Source organism: Esox lucius, chromosome 23 (genome assembly GCF_011004845.1).
Source record: "Esox lucius isolate fEsoLuc1 chromosome 23, fEsoLuc1.pri, whole genome shotgun sequence".
In the NCBI taxonomy this organism is placed as follows: domain Eukaryota; kingdom Metazoa; phylum Chordata; class Actinopteri; order Esociformes; family Esocidae; genus Esox; species Esox lucius.
The window spans coordinates 5149851-5171670 of record NC_047591.1 but is presented as its reverse complement, the minus strand read 5'-3'; the positions used below and the strand labels follow the sequence as shown (position 1 = coordinate 5171670).

Below are 21820 nucleotides of genomic sequence, written 5' to 3'. Positions count from 1 at the left end.
GTAATATTATGTCTCCAAAGAAAGCTGGATTCAAATAGACAGAGATTTCACCTAACATATTTTTCAAAGAATAACCATACATCTCTCTATGGATTGAGTGTATCACAGTGACACAAGAGCTTTGTAATATCAGTGAATTTAAAGATAAACTGTATTTATTTTTGGATGTACTACAGATGACTCTTTTTAGAATAAATTTTTGGTCCCTCTCAGGTGGTATTAAAAACTGGGTATTATGTCTCCAGAGACACTTAGAATTGCTTACAGTAAATGCAATATTTATCATAATACTTTACTGTAGCTGTGGCCAAGGGTGTAGATTAAGGGGGAGGGGGCGGGAAGGTCATGGCCTCCCAATATTACAGACAGGTCAATTTCCTGAGATAGAGTGAAAATCCTGGGATCCATTGACCCTGACCTCCGTCCCAATATGCAATATAAACTTAGGCCCTTGGCTGGGGCTATCAATTTTTAAAAATTCAATTCACAGAAACACAAAACATTTTAGATTTGCCAGAGAAAAGTTGACTGACAAAGTTATCTTTTTATCTGACGAATAGAAAAAACACATAGGGGAATATTTTTCTTTGTCTAAATAAGCCCAGTCAGTAAATTGAAGGTTAAACAATTACTTCACACCTGCATCTGTTTTGAATATTGTGTAACTGACAATATTGCCTCTATATTTTTGCTCTGCTGTTTAGAATTCAGAGAGATAAATCACACTGTAAATAACACATCCCAGTTCTGTCCCAGTAATGTGAAGGTGCTATTTCAGTATTTAGTTAATTCTTCCGTGAACTGGTGGAAAGGAGCATGTTTGCGAGCTTTGTGCATTTCCGACTGAGCTGTGAGTGAACACAACTACAAAAACTGTAGGAAAAATGTGGTCTCATTACCACCACTTCCTATGTGATACATTTCCCAAGTATATACCACCTTTTCCAAAAAATATTTTTAATAAAATACACATTTCATGAGCTCATTTTCCCTGACCCTCTGACATTCAGTAAAGTTCACAGAAAGCAATCAACAGCTGAGCTTTTTTTTTTTATTACATAAGGGCCCTTCCAAATTGAATGTAATATGTCAGCCCACTGGAATATGTAAAAATATACAGTGCCTATATTCCCTCAGAATTATACAAAATGGTCATCGTTAGATAAAAAAAAAATGGCCACATGCATTTATACATATGAATAGCCTCCCAGAGGCTCACCTTCTCAACTTATACAATTCCTGATTTAGAAAGTGTCCCTCTGAACGGCTGTCCCAAATGGAAACTTATTTCCAGTTAAGTACAGTACTTCTGATCAGAGCACCCATTCGCCGTAGAGAAAAGTAGCACACTACATAGAGAACAGGACATTTAAGATGCCCCCCATGTGGGAGGTTGACAGTGAATACTGATGTAGCTGGGAGGAAATGGACTTCATGGAGAGAGGCTGTCATTGAAGCAGATGTCCCCTCTCCAGACAATCTGTCACCCTCTCCCTGGTCAATCTGTCAACTAGACTCATGTCTGGAAAGATGACCACAGCCATGATCTCTCTGTCTGGAGGACGTGAAGCGACTGTACAGCTAAAATACCAGTATGATATCAAGTGTCATAGGGCAAAAAAAATATTCTGGACGTATATATTAATGTACAAAAAAGTCCTATGGTTGACGATGATTTAAAAGACACACAAGAACATGAGACGCCGGTTTTACCTTTGTCTGGTGCAGAAAGGTTAGGATCACTTCGAGGGAGGATGGTGTCACCTATTTGATTAGGGGACGCCTTCTGTAAAATAAAATAACCAATGAATTACAACCAACGATAGGCCAATGGAGGAATTTATAGAGTGGCATACCATGCCCTCTGAACAGACCTTGTGCACTATAAACTAGAGAACAATCAATATATGCAACGGCCAAATAAACACTGTTCAAATGTTTGGGGTCATTTCGAAATGTCCTTGTATTCCACAACATACATTAAATTAGTTTGAATAGGACATAAAACAAAAGAATAGCAAATACAGGTGCATCTCCAAAAATGTGAATATCGTGGAAAATACATTTGTTTCCAGTAATTCAAATCAAAAAGTGACACCTTCATATATTCCTGATTCATTACACTAAGTAAAACATTACAAGCCTTTTTTGTTTCAATCTTGATGGTTATGGCTTACATCTCATGAACATCTCATAATATTAGAATAAAAAATTGCAATACACCAATGTTGACCTGAGAAAGAGGATTGTGAGGCACTGGGGCCTTTCTATTCTTGTTAGAGCCAGTTTGTCCTGTTATGTGAAGGGAGTAGTATGGTGTTGTATGAGATCTTAAGTTTCTTGGAAATTTCTCACATGGAATAGCCTTCATTTCTCCAAACAGGAATAGACTCATAAGTTTCAGAATTACTTTATTTCTGGCCATTTTGAGCCTGTAATCGAACCCACAAACACTGATGCTCTAGACAATCAACTAGTCAAAAGAAGGCAAGTTTTATAGCTTTTTAAATCAGCACAACTGTTTGCAGCTGTGCTAACATAATTGCAAAAGGGTTTCAATTTGCCTTTTAAAATGATAAATTTGGATTAGCAAACACCACATGCCATTGGAACACAGGACTCATGGTTGCTTATAATGGGCTTCTGTACGCCTATGTAGTAATTCCATAAAATCAACCATTTCCAGCTACAATAATCATTCATAACATTAACAGTGTCTACACTGTATTTCTGATCAATTTATTTATTTTTATGGACTTTTTTTTTCACAACCCCAATCTTTTGAATGGTTGTGTATATCTGAGCAATTATGACCTTTTCTAGTGCATCAGCCCTGCCCTTTCGGTTTCTTTGATAGTCCCTCGATATAAAATGTCTAAGTGCACCCTCAAATGTTGACTGAAAACTGTGCTATCACCACTAACAGCCATCAAGACAAGCCCACTCTAGCTGTGAAAACCATCAGCAACCAGCCAGAAAGCTTGAAGCTAGCCCATTCTCTATATGTGGAAAAAAAAAAAAAAAAGTCATAAAATTCCTCAATAATGTCGTCAGCGATAGTTGTACTTGTGTATGCATCCGCATGTTCTCACTATGGGCAGATTCCATCAGCTGGATAAAACGTGCATCATCTTTTCATATTTCTCATTCTCGCAATGGTCGATTTTAGGCATGTTTATAAAATGTCATCATCACTGAGTTGCCAGTTCACAGCAGTCATATATTGTATAAAATAGTAATGAGGATAGCAACAGGCAACAGAAAATGAAGCAAACAAGATTTAAAAGTTAGTCTTTACTATCCAATTGTAGCTTTGGGATCAAGTTACAACCCAAGTTACAATTGACAGATGGTTAAAGAAGCCAATTAGCAGGTTTAGAGGTTTGTTCATAAGCCCCACCCAAAAGGTTAGAGATGTTTAGAAAATTAGTTTTGACTTAGTTAGAGCAGCTGAGTAACAACATGTTTTCCTGATCATGGGAAAATGTATACTATTTTTAGCATATTGTGAATACATACATAAGGTTTCAATAAGCATTCGAGATACACTTAAACAATAACAGCAGTGCCTAAAATATGTCCTTGAGAGATGCATGCAATGCTGGAATTATCTTCACTATTATTCACAAATGATTTTACAAAAATAAAAAATTCTACAATACTGTTACATTGGATTTCTTAATTGAATAAGTAAAAGACTAAATCATTTAAATGTCATTGTCAAAATTGGTATCTGCCTTAAATTGGTATCTGCTGTTCTGGTAGGGGGCCTTCACCTGTGCAGGATCCAGGGGGGTTGGGAAAATAGCACTGACCGGTCTCTCCCTTGGAGAGAGGCAGGAGTTCTCTCTGGAATGTTTGTGTTTGTCCTGCAACTGAGGAGAACCTGAAAGCCAGAGGAGATGAGTGTGAGAGTCAGAAAGACAGACAAAAAGAAAGAATGCAAGAAAAAGAGAACAAGAGAGAAATGCGGACCGGGGAAGTATTGGTGACACACCAAAAACACTAGTGCATTGAAGTGTCTTCATTAAACCAGTGATGCACACAAATAAATGAGCAAAGAAGCTGGTAGCAAACGAGCATCAACCATCCAACAGCTCAGTGCTTCCCTCCCACCACCCTGGCTGTTTCCACTCCACCAACCTCAGAGCATAAAAGACCTGCTGGGCTCACTGTCACACTGCATCCGAGCCAAAACTTCACTTCAGGGACAGTCTCATGACAACGTGCACGTACATGGAAATATAGATGTTTACGCGACTGTGTTTTACACACACGCATTACAACAAGTAACGTTTAGTATGGCTCCATACAGGCTACTACATGTACAATTTAACATTAGACATTCCACATCGATTGCTCAAGGATGGACGTCATACAGGAATAAGCTGGCCATCTTGCTGTCAGTTCAGTTAGCTGTACTTCTGTAAACACTTTATGGTCCTGACAGTTGTTTTATTGGGGTCCTTCTGGTTGCACAGGAGCTGCCAAGGAGAGCGTATAGGCATCCATAAATGTCTCCATATATTTGTGTTTTTATGATCTGCATCAGGGCAGAAACGCATGAGAGCGTCTGAGCAAGGAACCATAAAAAGGGTAGAGAAGACATTCACAATTCGCTGAAGTACCTCCTAACCTGGCTGCATGCGGTGCCAAGCTTCTTTAAGAGTTTAGAGACAACCTCTATGATTCACGGGTGTTATCGACAGCACACCCCGGCAACCTTCATTCTTGCTGCTTTTTCATCCGTCTTTCAGTCTCTCTCTCACATTCTCGTTCTTTTGGTTTGACTTTGATCTCTTTTGTTGTTTGCTTTATTTGTATAGGGACAAGTACAGTACAAACATTACACTGTACAGTACAAAGGTTGTTTGTTATGCTAATTTTCAACCGTCGTCCCTAGGTGAGCTTTTTTGGAAACGTAATACATAATCAATTAACAACAACATCAATTACCATTCAGTGCATGAACCTAATTATACACAAAGCAAAAGCCATTGGCTATGATTAGATGTAAGTGAATGTCATACGTACTGCTTTACCCCATTAACATGTTCTTAATTAATTGAGGAATGGTTGTAAGGGGTCCATGTCATGGCATATCATTGATGTGCTTAATGTGACACCATGTTCTTTTAAAGAAGTGTCCCATGATTGAGCTCCTGTTTTGGAGGGGGTCTATAGATTGTACAGATGTACAGGGGAAAATAGATGAGTGCACTCAGTTGCTTTGGATAAGCATGTATATGTAAGGACAAGTGACTCTTGGATATAGATATCGTCATCCATATTATTCTGAAACAGTAGAGAGTAGATAGTTCAACAATTAACTATGGACATCAATCCCAGATCCACACTTGAATGTCAAGTTTGGATCCAGGATGACGCCCCAGTAATTTATCACTGTAACTTAATCAACTGGCTTTGCTTTGATTCAGGCACCTGATACTTGACAGAGATTTTGAGTGTTTTCTTTACATTAAATGTTAAACACGTCCGAAGAGGTGGTCACTGAGTCCAGGCGTTCTGTCAGTTTTGACGGATCACGGGCATATAATACACAGAGAACTGAGCCAAGCACAGAGCCCTGTCCAAAATGCTATGCACACCGCAGGCCTTTTCTTGTGATGAACTGAACCCATTAGTTAAAGACTGGTGTGATGACACCGATCGTATTGAAATCAGATGCCTTTGGTAGGTCATGGAAAAAGCTCTGACCACATTCCCCTCATCCAATAATGTCTTCACATCCTCCAAGAAGTTTGCCATTTTAGTATTTTGGTGTAAATTCAAAATGTTCCCAGTAGGGACACTCTTCTAGATGATATGAGCCGTTCTTTTTGTCCTCTTTTCTTTTCTCTCACTCTCTTTTGTTTGTCCCCTAACTCTCTCTCACTGTTCAACACCCCCACAATTTTTTTCCCCCCCATGTTTTTCATATATACACACACACAAACACACACAACCACACATATATGAATAGTAAATATGGGCACATATACACTCACCTAAAGGATTATTAGGAACACCATACTAATACTGTGTTTGTCCCCCTTTCGCCTTCATAACTGCCTTAATTCTACGTGGCATTGATTCAACAAAAGCATTCTTTAGAAATGTTGGCCCATATTGATAGGATAGCATCTTGATGGAGATTTGTGGGATGCACATCCAGGGCACGAAGCTCCCGTTCCACCACATCCCAAAGATGCTCTATTGGGTTGCGATCTGGTGACTGTGGGGGCCATTTCAGTACAGTGAACTCATTGTCATGTTCAAGAAACCAATTTGAAATTATTCGAGCTTTGTGACATGGTGCATTATCCTGCTGGAAGTAGCCATCAGAGGATGGGTACATGGTGGTCATAAAGGGATGGACATGGTCAGAAACAACGCTCAGGTAGGCCGTGGCATTTAAACGATGCCCAATTGGCACTAAGGGGCCTAAAGTGTGCCAAGAAAACACCCCCCTCCCCCCATTACACCACCACCACCAGCCTGCACAGTGGTAACAAGGCATGATGGATCCATGTTCTCATTCTGTTTACGCCAAATTCTGACTCTACCATCTGAATGTCTCAACAGAAATCGAGACTCATCAGACCAGGCAACATTCTTCCAGTCTTCAACTGTTCCATTTTGGTGAGCTTGTGCAAATAGTAGCCTCTTTTTCCTATTTGTAGTGGAGATGAGTGGTACCCGGTGGGGTCTTCTGCTGTTGTAGCCCATCCGCCTCAAGGTTGCACGTGTTGTGGCTTCACAAATGCTTTGCTGCATACCTCGGTTGTAACGAGTGGTTATTTCAGTCAAAGTTGCTCTTCTATCAGCTTGAATCAGTCGGCCCATTCTCCTCTGACCTCTAGCATCAACAAGGCATTTTCGCCCACAGGACTGCCGCATACTGGATGTTTTTCCCTTTTCACACCATTCTTTGTAAACCCTAGAAATGGTTGTGTGTGAAAATCCCAGTAACTGAGCAGATTGGGAAATACTCAGACCGGCCCGTCTGGCACCAACAACCATGCCACGCTCAAAATTGCTCTTTCCCATTCTGACATTCAGTTTGGAGTTCAGGAGATTGTCTTGACCAGGACCACACCCCTAAATGCATTGAAGTAACTGCCATGTGATTGGTTGATTAGATAATTGCATAAATGAGAAATTGAACAGGTGTTCCTAACAATCCTTTAGGTGAGTGTATATGAATAGTAAATATAAAAAATATGCAATAATATCACTTACTCTCTCTCCCAATAGATATTGTTTTTTCTTTAGAAGTCATTTGTTTTCAATTTTGAGCACATTTCCTCTGATGTCCAGTCTCTGGTCACTCTGTGTTCAATGATTCCATACATACTAGTCATTGTTTTTTTCAGTCAGAGCTGTCAAACAGTTCACCAAATAGCATTTCAGTTAGCTTTTCTGTGGTAATTTGGTTTGGCCAGATTGTCCGAATGCACTTCTATAAGGCTTCTTTGGGCTTATTCTCTCTCGGTGTCTCTCATTCTGTGTGTGCGTGTTTCTCTCTTATTCCGTCTGTCTCTCTGTCTTACCTCTGGCGCTGGAGGGAGCAGAGCTGGTCACATTGGGGGAGGCAGAGTGATTGGAGCTGAGGCTCGAGGTAGATGGGCTGGGCTGCAGAGAAAAATATCATCAACAACAACACTTACAACTCAACCGACAACAGGAGGTTGAGGGAGTAATGAATGTGAGTTGGTTACCTGCATGTTGAAGACTTCGTCTGAGCTCTCCGATTGACCTGTGATGTTGCTCACTTCATTGGAGGCCTGGGATGACAGTGAGGATGACGAGTAACGGTTGACAGATGGGTAAGTGAGGGGACTGGTCACGGGCAAACGCACACACACACACACACACACACACACACACACACACGAGGAGAGACAAAGAGATTGAGAGAATAGGGGAAGGAAATACCAGTTAACATCAGAAATCAGTTGAGTTCATCTGACGTGGTGGCATTATTGTTCTGAGGAGTAAAAAACAAACATTCAGGGGTTCGGAGGAAAGTAACAGCCAGTAAATCTGTTCTGAAATCGCAACTTAACTTTTAGTGGGTTTTAAATACACGAGCTGTCGCCCTTGATTCACAACATAGACCATAAAACTGAGTGAGAGAAATGTCAGAGACAGACTGAGGCTGCCTGTGTGTTCCCTCTAGGCAGTGTCTGTCTGTGTACCTTTACGCTCCAGAGGATGTCACAGGTAGAGAATATCAGGGTCACTGAGCACAAGCGTGCACACACACTTCGTCCACCAGTCTGGTAGCGTGCGCACACTCACAAACACAGAGTTCACCGCAGGTGCCAGTCTACCAGTCTATGTCCATATGGGGCCAACCCAGTCTACCCGTCTATGTCCATATGGGGCCAACCCAGTCTACCCGTCTATGTCCATATGGGGCCAACCCAGTCTACCAGTCTATGTCCATATGGGGCCAACCCAGTCTACCCGTCTATGTCCATATGGGGCCAACCCAGTCTACCCGTCTATGTCCATATGGGGCCAACCCAGTCTACCAGTCTATGTCCATATGGGGCCAACCCAGTCTACCCGTCTATGTCCATATGGGGCCAACCCAGTCTACCAGTCTATGTCCATATGGGGCCAACCCAGTCTACCCGTCTATGTCCATATGGGGCCAACCCAGGTAGCATGAGCGGGAAAGCCAAAGGAAGTACAGGGGGATGACAGATGAGAAGACTGAGGTGTACGTCTCCAGGGAGTGGGTAAATTATGAACGGAAGAGAACGAGAGAAAGGCGAAATTCTCACCTGCGTCTGGCCACCACGCGAGCGCCGTCTAGGCTAAGGATGTTGGGGACAGAGTTCCGGCACGAGTTGCGCGGGCTGCCGTTGAAGTGCACAGGGCTGGCACGCACGTATGCTGGGAACTCCTGCGGTCGGGATTAGAACAAAGGACGAACCGAGAGCGAGAAGGACAAGAGGAGGGAGAGCACAAACGAGAGTTGGGAGGGGAGGAGAAAATGTGATTAGCGCAACGTGTGCTCGCTAGAAGAGTTCTGCTAAATTAGGTTTAGTTGAGGTTGATTTAAGGTTGAGGTTGATTTAAGGTTGGGATTGATTGTTGGGATTGATTGTTGACTTTTTATTCTTTTTTTAAGGCAGCTGACCTGGATTCCCAGACTTGACTTCATCACATGGAACTGGTCCACAAGTTTCTTGTGGAGAGGCTTCATGTCCTGTGGAACAAACTTCTCGTGTACTGCCAATCCATACTCCAGAATGTGAGCCTATGTGGGAGATATATATATATATATATATTTTTTTTTTTTGGGATAAAACAGTTCCACCAGTAAATATTAAGCAGAAGTAAGTGAGTTTATTTCTACTCCTATTCAAGTTAAATCACAACATTTGGCAGTTCTACTATTGAAAATTTAAGGTTGATTTAAAGGTTTGGAAACTGACCTGTTCAAACATGAGTTCCCTCAGTCGTCCGATTTTCTCCCCGTCCTCAGGGTGATTCATAACGTAGTCTTTCACAAAGAACGCCTGCAAGACAACATGTTAATGTATGTTTCTATTTCTAAACAACATTATAACACTGTCTTTAACTCTGTGTTGCGGTCTGTCTTTATGCCTCTGTATAAAAGATGCATAGGCAGGCAGAAACCAACAGACCTCTTTTTGTGTACAACATGAAATCCTACTCAGAAAGTACCCATTTTCGACAATGATAAGTCTGTCCAATCATACATTAACTGCATATTCCTTGATGTTTAAGTTGCAACACTTGGAGTGCAGACTAAAGTCAAGGCAAGAAAAAGAGAGAAATTACAAAACAACTTAAAATCTACTTTCAAATTTTCCTTGTAAAGAAAGGAAAACAGGGAATAGCCACAACAAAGGGAAAAAAACAGGGTTAAGTCTTCTTCCCCAAGTCTTTGAGGCGGTCTGTTCCATCTCCACGGAGACGAGAGGAAGGTGGGGGGAGGAACGGAGGGGGAACTCCAAGGGGAGAGGAGCTCACTGCTCACTTCAAACGCCCCATCCTCAAAAGAGCATGGTCCTATCGCTGTCTCTCATCTTGAAGTGAGAGGCAGACTCTGCAATGAAATCGGCTAAACAATAACGCCCATAATAAATGCTGTGAGAACAATCCAGAAGCACTAGCTAGGCTCCCCTCTCCCGATCGTTCATCTCCCCGACACAAAACACAGCTTAACGGCCAATGCTGTGACTCACTGAATGCCACACTCTCTGACCGAAATGGTCAAATCGAGGCGGGGAAAAGAATCAATATTTGCCTCAAATTATTAAATGCTCTGGCTGTAGTTGAACTCAAGAAGGAGAGATATTCCAGTCAGTGTCAAGTGATGTTGTGAATCAAATGTAAACCACTGTCAATCAACAGATATTAAATCAGGCTGGATTCTCCATCTGGGTGGGAGCTATAACCTGAAGCTACATCCCAATAGATTGATATCTGATTAAAGTCTGGAGTGCCAACTGCGCTTCACACAAAGTAACGGACTGAGGAATTCAACATTCATATTAATCTCATCGCTTTTATGGCCGGTATATCATGACATATTATAAACAACTTATTCCTCTATGCAAGTTTATTGGTTTTAAAGGATCCTCCCGTATGCTTTTTACCAGGTCAGTTGACTGAGAACAAATTCTCATTGACAGCAATGACCTCAGACCAATTGGGGTTAACTGCCTTGCTCAGGGACAGAACAATAGATTTCTCACCTTGCTGGTTCTTTGAATTGATCTAGCAACCTTTCAGTTACAGGTCAGATGCTCAAACCACTAGAACACATGCCGCACCAAAACCTTTCTACCGTACATCCACGCAGAAAGGTTCGGCAGAACATGTAACACCCATTTTCCCCCTTATATTTCATACACTGAGCCTGCTGGATCTAGAGATAGATAATGATCTACAAAAAGGGGGAGAAATTTCAGGGGGGGGTGGACTGGGTGGATGTATGGAAGCAAAGCAAATGTTGCTATCTGGCAGTTCTCTCTTGGGTCAAACTCATTTCTTTACAACGTCCTCATCTCTAGTATCACAACCATCTACCCCTCCGGTATAATGGAGTTGTGGAGCGGCGGCGATGGCGAGCAGAGCAGGCCCCTGCTAACTCAGCCCTCCCTACGCACCGCAAGCACTGGGCGGTTGTGGTAACAATCCCAAGTTGCTATGCAACCGAGAGCCACGATAAGCACAGCTGGCTAACGCTGGAGGAGTCCTTGAGAAGAGGTGATCACAGCGACGACACAGTAACACTACTTAAAGTGTATAGGTTTCAAAAGAAACTCGTCAAGTGGGCAGACCGGGAGGGAGACGGAGGAGAGCGGGCTCACTTTATTCACTAGTACAAAGCTGTGGCACTCCTAGATCTGTGATTTGCATTTATTTTTATTTTTTTTACCAGAGCCACTACGTAAAAACACCTAAGACAGTGTGTTTTACATGTCTATGTAAATCACCATTGTTGACCTCTGACCTCTTGGTAGCGGGCAAGCCCCCCGTTGACGGCGGCATCGATGACCCCGTTTAAGCACATGGTCAGGGGGTTGATGTTCTGCATCTGCCTGCTCTGGCACTGGGTGATCAAGGTCCGCAGCTGAAGGTTCTTGTTCTCGATCACCTCAATGGCATTCTCCAGCGGGCTGACTTCCACCTGAAGTTCAGTGGAGTATTAGTACAGACTGACAAGGCACAGACTGACAAGGCACAGACTGACAAGGCACAGACTGACAAGGCACAGACTGACAAGGCACAGACTGAGGCAGGAGGATCAATGTGTCTCTGTAAAAAGGTCCACATGCATGTGGAACACAGCTGTCTAAACAGGGGCATCAAAATGGATTCCCCTTCAAAAGAAATCCCATTTTCCTTATCGTAACCATAAACGTAACTGCAAACCCTAAAGCAAAACCTACACTTCAACTTTTTTTAAATGGGGAAAAATACAGTATTTTTACTACAAATGCATTGTTTTGCGGTTCTCACCCTGAAAGTCCATGAGTTCAAGACAATCAGAGATATACGTTTATTTTCAATAAATCTGTGCAAATTTCCAAAAACATATTTTTGGCTTTGTCATTATGGGTTATCGTGTCTATATTGATGGCAAATAACCCCAAACATATTTAATCAATTAGCAATTAAATAAAGTCTATAACACAACAAAATGTGGCGAAAGTTAAGGAGTCTGAATACTTTCCCAAAGGCCCTGTACATATTCATATTATTTACTTTACAAGTGTTTTTTTGCTCATCTTCATCAAGGGATCCAATTAAGTTGAAACTAGCTGAATATAAGGAAAACACTCAACAAAAACCCGGTCTCACTAATTAACACACATCCTCTCTGCAGTTTCAGTGTGTCCTTGGCGCTGGGGTCACCGCTGCCCTGTTTAATTGGCTCGTGTGACGGAGGTTAATTAGGAAGGGGAGCGGGCTCACCAGTTCTCTCTTGTCCACCTCAAACCATCGGGAGATCCCGGGCAGACTCTGTACCAGAGTCAGTGTGGTCCTCTCCACCCACAGGCTCTGGAAACACAAACACGCCATGTCACTTCATGTGTTATACTGGCTGCAACACACTCGCCCACACTGATCCAGGCATAAGAGAGCATTGTTGGATTTTTTTTCCACCATCAATATGTTATGAGTAAGCATTGATTCTTACGTTTTACAAGTAGCACACGTCCTATAGCTTCGGAGTTCCTATAGCAACGCTGTACAAATAATGCAGTGTTACCCACTGAATTAAAACACTGTATTCAAACACATCTGTGTAATAACTCTTTCAAAAAGTGCATTTCCTGTTCATAATTTCTACCAGATTATAGCTCGTCTCCTGCATTTCTTTTTATTAGATTCCTAATGTCCATGGCCTAAGCAGTTTCTCAAGCACCAACTAGACCCAAAAGAGACCACTGGGAAACCTAATCGTCAAGACCATATCATATGATGATTACCCCGGTCATAAATCTGACCAAAATAGGAATGACTAACTGAGTGGGAATGGAGATTTAGAGGGCGTGGGTGCAGTCTTTCTTGAAAGGATATTTAGACAAAGATCTGTGTTTTCTCCAAAGCCCTCTAGTCTAAATGGTAGGACCGTGAATTAAGCAACACCTGAACACTCATATGGAGATGAAGACCACGAGACACCCACACAACCATGTGGACACAACCATGTGAAGAGCTGCCGAGTGAGGGCGTAAAGGGGAAGTGAGACAAAAGAGGGACACGGGACAAAGACATTGATAGAAAACCTACTCGAGGAAGGTGCAATGACACAGAGAAGCGGGTGAAGCAAAAAGGCAGAAGAATATGGAAAAGGCAGGAAATGCACAGGGGGCAACTTCGTCTCTCCGAGTGTCCCACCTTGAACTCGTTCTCCTTGTCCTTGGTGCCCTTGTGAAAGGGCCGGTCATATCGAAACCTCCAGATGTGGTTCACCTTATAGAAGCTCTTGATGTTGTCAGGCACGCCGTCTCGCTGGAGCACGTCCTGGCTTTCAGGGATGGGACTCACCGCGTAGATCTGCAGGTCTGGGCCGGCGCGTCAAGGATACCAGTGACATGCCTAGGTTGCACTAGGTCGGGTGGAGCACTCAGCTCGCAAGCCCGAAAACACACACACACACACACACACTCCCTCGACCATTGCCTTGGTGACACAGGTCTTCCTGTGCTAATGCATCCTTCCCACTAATCACATCCACTAGCCATCCATCTAAATTTACACCCCACACTATATCACCACACAACCATCACCGGCATGGCTGATCCTGGCTGGTGGCTTGAGGGATCCTCAGCCTGTAGATATGAACGGGGACGGGCTCGGATCCAGAAGGCCCATTGATTAACGACACAAGGATAACAAAGCTGTATGCTAATGCTGTTTGAGGGGCCTTGTCAGCTCTAATTGCACTTTGAGGAAACACACACACACACACACACACGTGATGAGCGGTGTCTTCCAAACAGCTGTCCCATCAATCGCTAGCGGAGTAAAAGAGTCATTAAGATGGCTCCAGCATCCTACAGGCAACTTGTGCATTTTTAACAAGGGATCGATCCGTGTCCTCACTAAGTACTAAGTACGCATGTAGGTATTTACAGCAAGGCCAGACAACTGGCCAAGAACCAACATGCTGGAATACAGCCCTGGTCCCCTGCTCATCTACAGTAGAGGAAAGCTACTGGGTCCTGGTGAGGTTAGGAAACACTCCTAGGGATAGAATCCGTATTTCTATGCTTATTTAAGCAGAACTCCGTTTACCACGGTTCTGGTATAATAATGTCATGCACGTTATTTGGGTCTACTGAGTTCGTGGGAAGCTGTCCACTTGTGTTTATGCGTTTTGTTGGTCGGGATCTTGGCTAGCTTTTGCACATTTACAAAACACACATCCCAGGGTCCACATAGTGTAAAACACAGAACACGTGACAGAATATAACCAATTAGCAAGTACGTATGCATGTATTGTCAAGCTCAACAGCCATATAGCCATAGATCCAAATGACTCGTCATGCTGAGCATACATGAATGGGAATTTGATAAATCTGACTTTATGGTCCAATGTTTCTACTCTAAACCTCTTCATTTATCCTGTTTTGTAAGCTCAAATGGACAGTGACTTTTTCTGACTTAAAGAATGAGGCCATTCTGAAGGTGGTTCTGAAATTAATAATGTCTTTGTGAGAAACCACTGAGTCTTATCAAGGGAGTATGTTCCTCTCAAGGTCGAGAAAGAAGGGCTTATTCTATGTTCTTGTCAGTAACACTGCAACCTCGTCTCTAGGCTGTTGAAGTGTCTGGGAATGAGATTAGCAACACTGAGTTAATGGGTATGTTCATCTGGAACTTTAGCCAAATATGGTCGGTCTATTTAAACTTTATACTTGGGCTGTTTTAAAATATAAAATTCCTATAACCAATTATTGCAAGGCACATTATGAAGCAAAACAATGTATAAATGGAGATTCAAAAGGAAGCAAGGCTTTGGAGAAAGTTATGGAACCTAACTAGATTTTTCTCCCAGATGTCTGTCATGTCTGCTCTTTTCTGTGTCAATAAAACATCGGAACTCTGGAAGCTGACCTGACCTTTCTTAATTTTGAACTCCCTTTAACCATTCAGCACCTATTAACATTCTTAACACAGTAATGTTACATTTGATGTTTAGAGAGATTAAAAAAGTGTGTGTGTGTGTGTGAAAGAATCCACATAAAGGATACACTGTGCCTCAGCCTGGTAAATGGTCTGGTCAGGCTGGTTGACGTGCTGCATGGCGATGGCGTGGGGGAACTCATTCAGCATGCGCTGCTGGAAGGCCTCCAGCCTCTCGTAGTCATGGCCACGGCACACAAACTCCTTATTCTGCAGGCGATCAACGGACAACATCAGAACTGGGATAGAACAAGGGGTTAACCTGACATCTAGTGGGCACCCACTGCAACTACAATTTTAACTAAGGTCAGGTGAAGGCAACTAGCAGGGCAAGGCCGGAACATGATTAGAAACAATTATTTTTACATAAATGTTTTTTTTACATTTAATTACAATTCAACTTAAAAAACATGTTTTCATTATTTATTTGTAAAACAAAGATATACCAGGAGGTTAATTTATGGTGCCATTGGGAATGAAAACCGAGTCCTTTTAAGATATTTTACTGACTGCTGGCTTAAAAGTGAAGATGAACACTCTTTATAAGCAGTTAAATGGCCTCCAAAATGTCGATCATACAAAGAAAAACTGTAAATGCTTAAACACAGAGACATTTACCCTGAGGAAGAAGGGGAACTTCTTGCCATAGAAGCCAACCCTGAAGAACTCAGGCTCCAGTCTCTGCTGGTCCATAATCTTATCGTACAACGACGCCTCCATCATCTGTCAACAGGAAAGGTTCCGGTTCAAAGACAACACGGTTATATAACGTATAACACGATGAGTTTCAACTGGTAACCTGTTTGGGATCAGACACTAAAGAATACTTCATGTGGAAATACTGAAAAGGTAAATTGCTACTCGCCCTCATTTTGCTGAGGTTTCTGTAGTCGTAGTATGAGTCATACTGGTCGGCAAGCTCTCTGCACAGAATGATCCCGTTCTCCCAACACTGAGGGGAAAAACACAGCTGTAGTACTGTTGTTGACCACAGGGTGGCGGTGGTGTACCGCAACAGTTTCAATCCCGTGGCTGACCTGCCATTCCATGCAGGTGCGGCACCCAGCCATCATGCTAATGAAATGAAAGTATTACTTCCCTGCTGCGTTTTAATCCCAAGGCAGCGGCAGCTAGCAGATGGCTTTGGTCGTGAATTCGCTTGGAAATTGGGTAAAGAATTATGGGGGAGGACATTTTTTATGATTCTGCAGTGCAATGATGTGATGGGATATGCCGAGCAGAGCATTAAAGTAAGTTTGGACTGATTTTATTAGGACGCTGTCCCCAAGGTAATCGTTAATAGAGAGAGAGAGAGAGAGAGAGAGAGAGAGAGAGAGAGAGAGAGAGACCATGAGAGAGGGAGAAAAACAGAGAAAGACAGAAAGAGAGAATGAGAGACAAAAAAGAGAAACAGAGATAAGAGAGAGAGATCACCTTCCCCCGGTCGAAATTCTGTACAATGGTGAGATGGAGGTACTCCTTCCTCTGCCACTCGCTTTGCATGGGGTAGTTGAGGAATTCTCGTAACGGCCTCTCTGACCACTCCAACAGCTCGTCATAGAGTAGGAGAGTGTAAGATGCCTCTGTACAACGCACAACACGGACACACACACACACACACAATAAAGCACCACAAACACAGGACACACACACACACAGGACACACACACACACACACACACACACACAGGACACACACACACACACACACACACAGGACACACACACAGGACACACACACACACACACACACACACAGGACACGGACACACACAGGACACACAGGACACGGACACACACACACACACACAGGACACACACAGGACACACACACAGGACACACACAGGACACACACAGGACACACACACACACACACAGGACACACACAGGACACACACAGGACACACACACACACAGGACACAGGACACACACACACACACGACACACACACACACACACACACGACACACACACACACACACACACACACACAGGACACGGACACACACACACACACAGGACACGGACACACACACACACACAGGACACACACAGGACACACACACAGGACACACACAGGACACACACACAGGACACACACAGGACACACACACAGGACACACACAGGACACACACACACACACACAGGACACACACAGGACACACACAGGACACACACAGGACACACACACACACAGGACACACACACACACACAGGACACACACACACACACAGGACACACACACACACACAGGACACACACACACACAGGACACACACACACACAGGACACACACACACACACAGGACACACACACACACACAGGACACACACACACACAGGACACACACACACACACACAGGACACACACACACACAGGACACACACAGGACACACACAGGACACAGGACACACACACACACACACAGGACACACACACACACACAGGACACACACACACACACACACAGGACACACACACACACACACACACAGGACACACACACACACACACAGGACACACACACACACACACAGGACACACACACACACAGGACACACACACACACACACACACACACAGGACACGCACACACACACACACAGGACACGCATACACACACACACAGGACACGCACACACACACACACAGGACACACACACACACACACAGGACACACACACACACACACACACACACAGGACACACACACAGGACATCATGGTTATAGCAACCCTTAAAATGCAGCACATCATTCCCTGCTGATGTTTTACAACGTACCTGTGTAATTCTGTGCTTTAAGGTGCAGGTCGTAGAGTTTGTGGATATAGCGGATGTACATCTCCTCCTTGTTCAACTCAGTCTTGTAAAAATTCTAGTAGAGGGGATACAACGAGAGCAACAATGCTTATCAGCCATTTAATGGGTTTGAACTCAGCGATACCCTCTACCCACGTTGACAGTTGAGTTCCGTCTGTACACATTTCTAACTATTATGAAAGATAAACCTGTGGGACTGTCAAAGATATCACGGCCAAAATAAATAGCATTGCATGATCGAAAGACAAAATAGATTCAGGCTGCAGGCAGCATTGAGTGGAATTCAGCATTATTGGCCACATTGCACCTTTTTTCTGCTGAGAGACACCGATGTACAAAGATGTACCAAATGTAGCATGTTTTCCTATCCAATGGTGCACTCATGTGGAGTAATTCATCTACAGTTTATAAATTAGCTGGACTTATAACCCTGAGCATGTATGCCAAAAGTAATCACAAGGTGTGACACAGGACTGACCGGTATCTTCTTGTGCAAATATGGAATGCATCAATTTGTTAAATCATAATACAGTCTTGAACATTTGCATGAATTTATATTAAAACATGATTATCTGTGTTGGATGTGCAAAACCGCACCCATTTCAATGTTCATTAGTCAATGGCGGCTATATTTTTATGCAATTATTAAAAACAGTTTCAAAGAACAAAGGGCAACAGACTGGCAAGAGAAGGAGAGCGACTGAATCTCTTCAGGCAACAGACCACTGACCAGCAAACTGACAGTGCAGCCAATCTTCTTCCCGTCCACCTCGCCCAGCTTCATGCAGTCCCTGTAGTCCAGCAGTCTCTCCATCAGACGTGTGACAGTGGCGATCAGGGAGATGCCACTCTCCCTCCACGTCTCCCTCTCAATCTTCTTCAACAGACTGACAGACCGAGAGGGAAACAGGGAGAGGAACAGGGAGAGATGGGTACAAAGAGAGAAAAAGAGAGGGAGTAACAGGCAGAGAGAAAACCGAAAGAGAGAGATTAGAGAGACACACACATTTAAACTTACTGACAAGTGCTCAGTACCAGTACCCACTGCCCTTCAGCACTAAAGGACATCCCTAACAGACAGGTCATAGAGTAGTGGAGTCTCTTACCTAGGGTACGGACCAAACAGAGGGATTCTACTCCAGGAAAGCATTTGGCAAAACAAATTAATATTAATAGATTAATAAAATCAGCACACACTCACACAAGTTAGTCCAGGGTTAGTCAAGTTAGTCAGGTGGATGAACAAAAAGAATGTATAATGAAGAAAACCATAAGAGGGGTTCAAATAAATCTGCTGACCACGTAGGGGAGAACATTAGCTTTGAATTGAGATGAGCTATATCTAGAAGGACAGGGCACAGAGACATCATATAGATGACTCACTGTGTCCAACACGTGGCTGATCCCTCTCCACACGGATCAATAGTGGGAGAGGACACTTGAGTCAGGATAGAAACTCATTCATGAGTAAGTTATATAGTTCATGAACTAGAACCCAAGCTTGTAACGGCAAATTTTCTCTAGGAGAGTGTGAACATAATACAACTGTGACCTATGGGCTTTCGGTGAGATGGACAGAGAACTGCACAATATTGCACGGACCAACAGAACACACACACACACATTCACGTAAGCGCACACTACAGTACAATGCATGCAAGGTGAGGTGACCAACCTGACCATGGGGACGAGATCTCAGACAGTAGATGTGGAGGAGTATGGATATCGCAGAAGTACTGAACATACTGACCATCCCCACCGTCTTTCCTTTACAATGCAATGTAAAGGCAGACAGATTCTATAGGTTTACAGCCTGGGGCATGATCCCCATCTGACTCACATGCTGTTGAAGAGCTCTCTGTAGGTCTCATCCCCTTTTCCCTCCGACATCAGACTGTCCAGTTTGTCTATCAGCTTGGCTTCCACCTGGCGAGGAAAGAAATTGATTGAGCGCCAGGTATTGATTGGGGTGTGTTGCAATCCCTATTCAACCACTAGGGGCTGCTAATGCAGGTTCCAGTCAACCTGGAATAAGAGCTGTGTGTTTTTGTATTAATTTGTTAACCTCCGTTTTATCCTTATAGGTATGACTGACAACATAGCCTCCTTTTCAGCAAAAACCAGGGGAGCAATTAGGGTTTAATGCCTTGCACAGTGACAGATGGGGATTCAATATAGCAACTTTCGGTGGGGCTGTTTAAACGGTTCGATCCAGTACCTGTTTGAAGTTGCCACTCCTTCTCTGCTCCCAGTCCATCATGTCGTGGAAGATGGGGATCATGACATTCCTCAGGTCAGGCTGCGGAACAAGTGTTACCTCCAGGAACGGGCCTATCATCGCTGGGATGAAATTCAACTTGTGCTCACCTTTAAGGAATGAGATAAACAGAGAGAAGGGGAGAGAGATAAATCAATACATTTTATAAAGCCCTTTTTACCTCAGCATTTGCCACAAAGTGCTTTTACAGATTCCGGGCCTAAAACCCCAAAGAGCAAGCAACAACAACAAAGAGGGGGACAGAGATTGACTGAGAGGGGGAGAGAAAGAAGAAGGGAGACAAAATGAAAAAGAGTGTAGGAGTAAGGGAAACATAGAGAGGGAGGTATGGTGAGATGCAGAGACAGGATGAAAAAGTTAAAATCCAGGCGAGAAGAAGACAGAGAGATTGACTACATTCCTATGAGACCATCATCAATCAGATCATGTGATTAAGGGGGTACAGTACCTAGGTTCTGCCACATGCTGAAGATCTCACAACCCATCATTACCCTCATGTCTCCGTACCTACAGTGGTGGGAGGGACAATCCATAGTTACTCAACTCTGTCATTACTGGGACTGTACGCATGTGGTTCTTGTGTCTTTACTCCAAAAGTTGAGATTTGAAATTAAGTTGTTAGTATAGACTCGCAGTTTTTGGGTTTTGTGTATATATTGGGTTCACTATTTAGAAACAACTTTTGTCCCAAAACGCAGCACTGAACCCGGGATGGGAAATAAAGAAAATGTGTTATGAATATGAATATGTAATGTTCTCAGAGATGAACCTTACTTCTCCAATATTTTCTTCCTCTTTGAGGGAGAAAAGGACTCCAGTTGGAGACAAGGCTGGTTGATGAAGATGACTGAAAGATAAAAATACGAGTCCCACACCTAGAAAAGACATACAACCACAAAATATCAAGTCAATAAGAGACGGAATCGCATGATGAAGTCGATAACAGATTACACGATAGGAAGTTCATAACTGGACGCCACACGTTTTTCATTTTCAGTCAACAAGGAAAGTCTAAGTGGACTTCAGCAGCTCATACCTTGTAGTCAAACTTCTCATTCAGGAAGTTCTTCCTCAGCGCATCAGAGAGGTAGAGGACCGTTGTAATGATTACACTTGGTGAGCGAAAGAGACCGAGAAGTAGAGAGAGAGAGAGAGAGAGAGGGAGAGAGAGAGAGAGGGAGGGAGAGGTAGAGAGAGGGAGAGACAGATAACATGAATATATATAATAATTATGAATAATTATGTTTATTAACCTGACACACTGGCGTCTAGTAATGATGGCTGGCCATGGGTTTGGATGGACAACACTTTGAAGCGAATGTGTTGATGCGAGTGTGAAATGTGGTCTTACTTGTTAGTAACCAACCGCATCACAGTCCAGTCTTTCGGAAACATCTCAGGCCGAATCAAAATGCGGAAGACCGTGAAAATCTGCAAAAGGAAGTCCTGGAAAAAAAGAAGGGCACCGTGTACTAACACTGTTTGACATTAATTGACCTTCAGCACATCAGCGAAATATGAATAATG

The 21820-nt window shown here is 43.2% G+C and overlaps 1 protein-coding gene across 12 annotated transcripts in view; it reads right to left on the bottom strand.

The window, feature by feature from the left end:
* dock4b (dedicator of cytokinesis 4b) overlaps positions 1-21820 on the bottom strand; it is a 109994-nt gene that overhangs the window by 8018 nt on the left and 80156 nt on the right. For 5 of the 12 annotated variants that reach the window (XM_010896501.4, XM_010896508.4, XM_010896503.4 and 2 more), the window contains exons 27-49: positions 21645-21739; positions 21330-21405; positions 21068-21168; positions 20742-20800; positions 20234-20382; positions 19856-19941; positions 19122-19148; positions 18746-18902; positions 17977-18070; positions 16624-16772; positions 16055-16141; positions 15808-15912; positions 15258-15399; positions 13399-13565; positions 12469-12555; positions 11504-11680; positions 9453-9536; positions 9155-9274; positions 8796-8917; positions 7722-7842; positions 7554-7635; positions 3738-3886; positions 1714-1786 (exon numbers count right to left, since the gene is read on the bottom strand). In XM_010896501.4, the coding sequence (XP_010894803.2) occupies positions 1714-1786; positions 3738-3886; positions 7554-7635; positions 7722-7842; positions 8796-8917; positions 9155-9274; positions 9453-9536; positions 11504-11680; positions 12469-12555; positions 13399-13565; positions 15258-15399; positions 15808-15912; positions 16055-16141; positions 16624-16772; positions 17977-18070; positions 18746-18902; positions 19122-19148; positions 19856-19941; positions 20234-20382; positions 20742-20800; positions 21068-21168; positions 21330-21405; positions 21645-21739 (2509 nt within the window). The remainder of the gene's footprint in view (positions 1-1713; positions 1787-3737; positions 3887-7553; positions 7636-7721; positions 7843-8795; positions 8918-9154; positions 9275-9452; positions 9537-11503; positions 11681-12468; positions 12556-13398; positions 13566-15257; positions 15400-15807; positions 15913-16054; positions 16142-16623; positions 16773-17976; positions 18071-18745; positions 18903-19121; positions 19149-19855; positions 19942-20233; positions 20383-20741; positions 20801-21067; positions 21169-21329; positions 21406-21644; positions 21740-21820) is intronic. The other 7 variants (XM_010896505.4, XM_034290038.1, XM_010896511.5 and 4 more) reach the window with 4 other exon arrangements.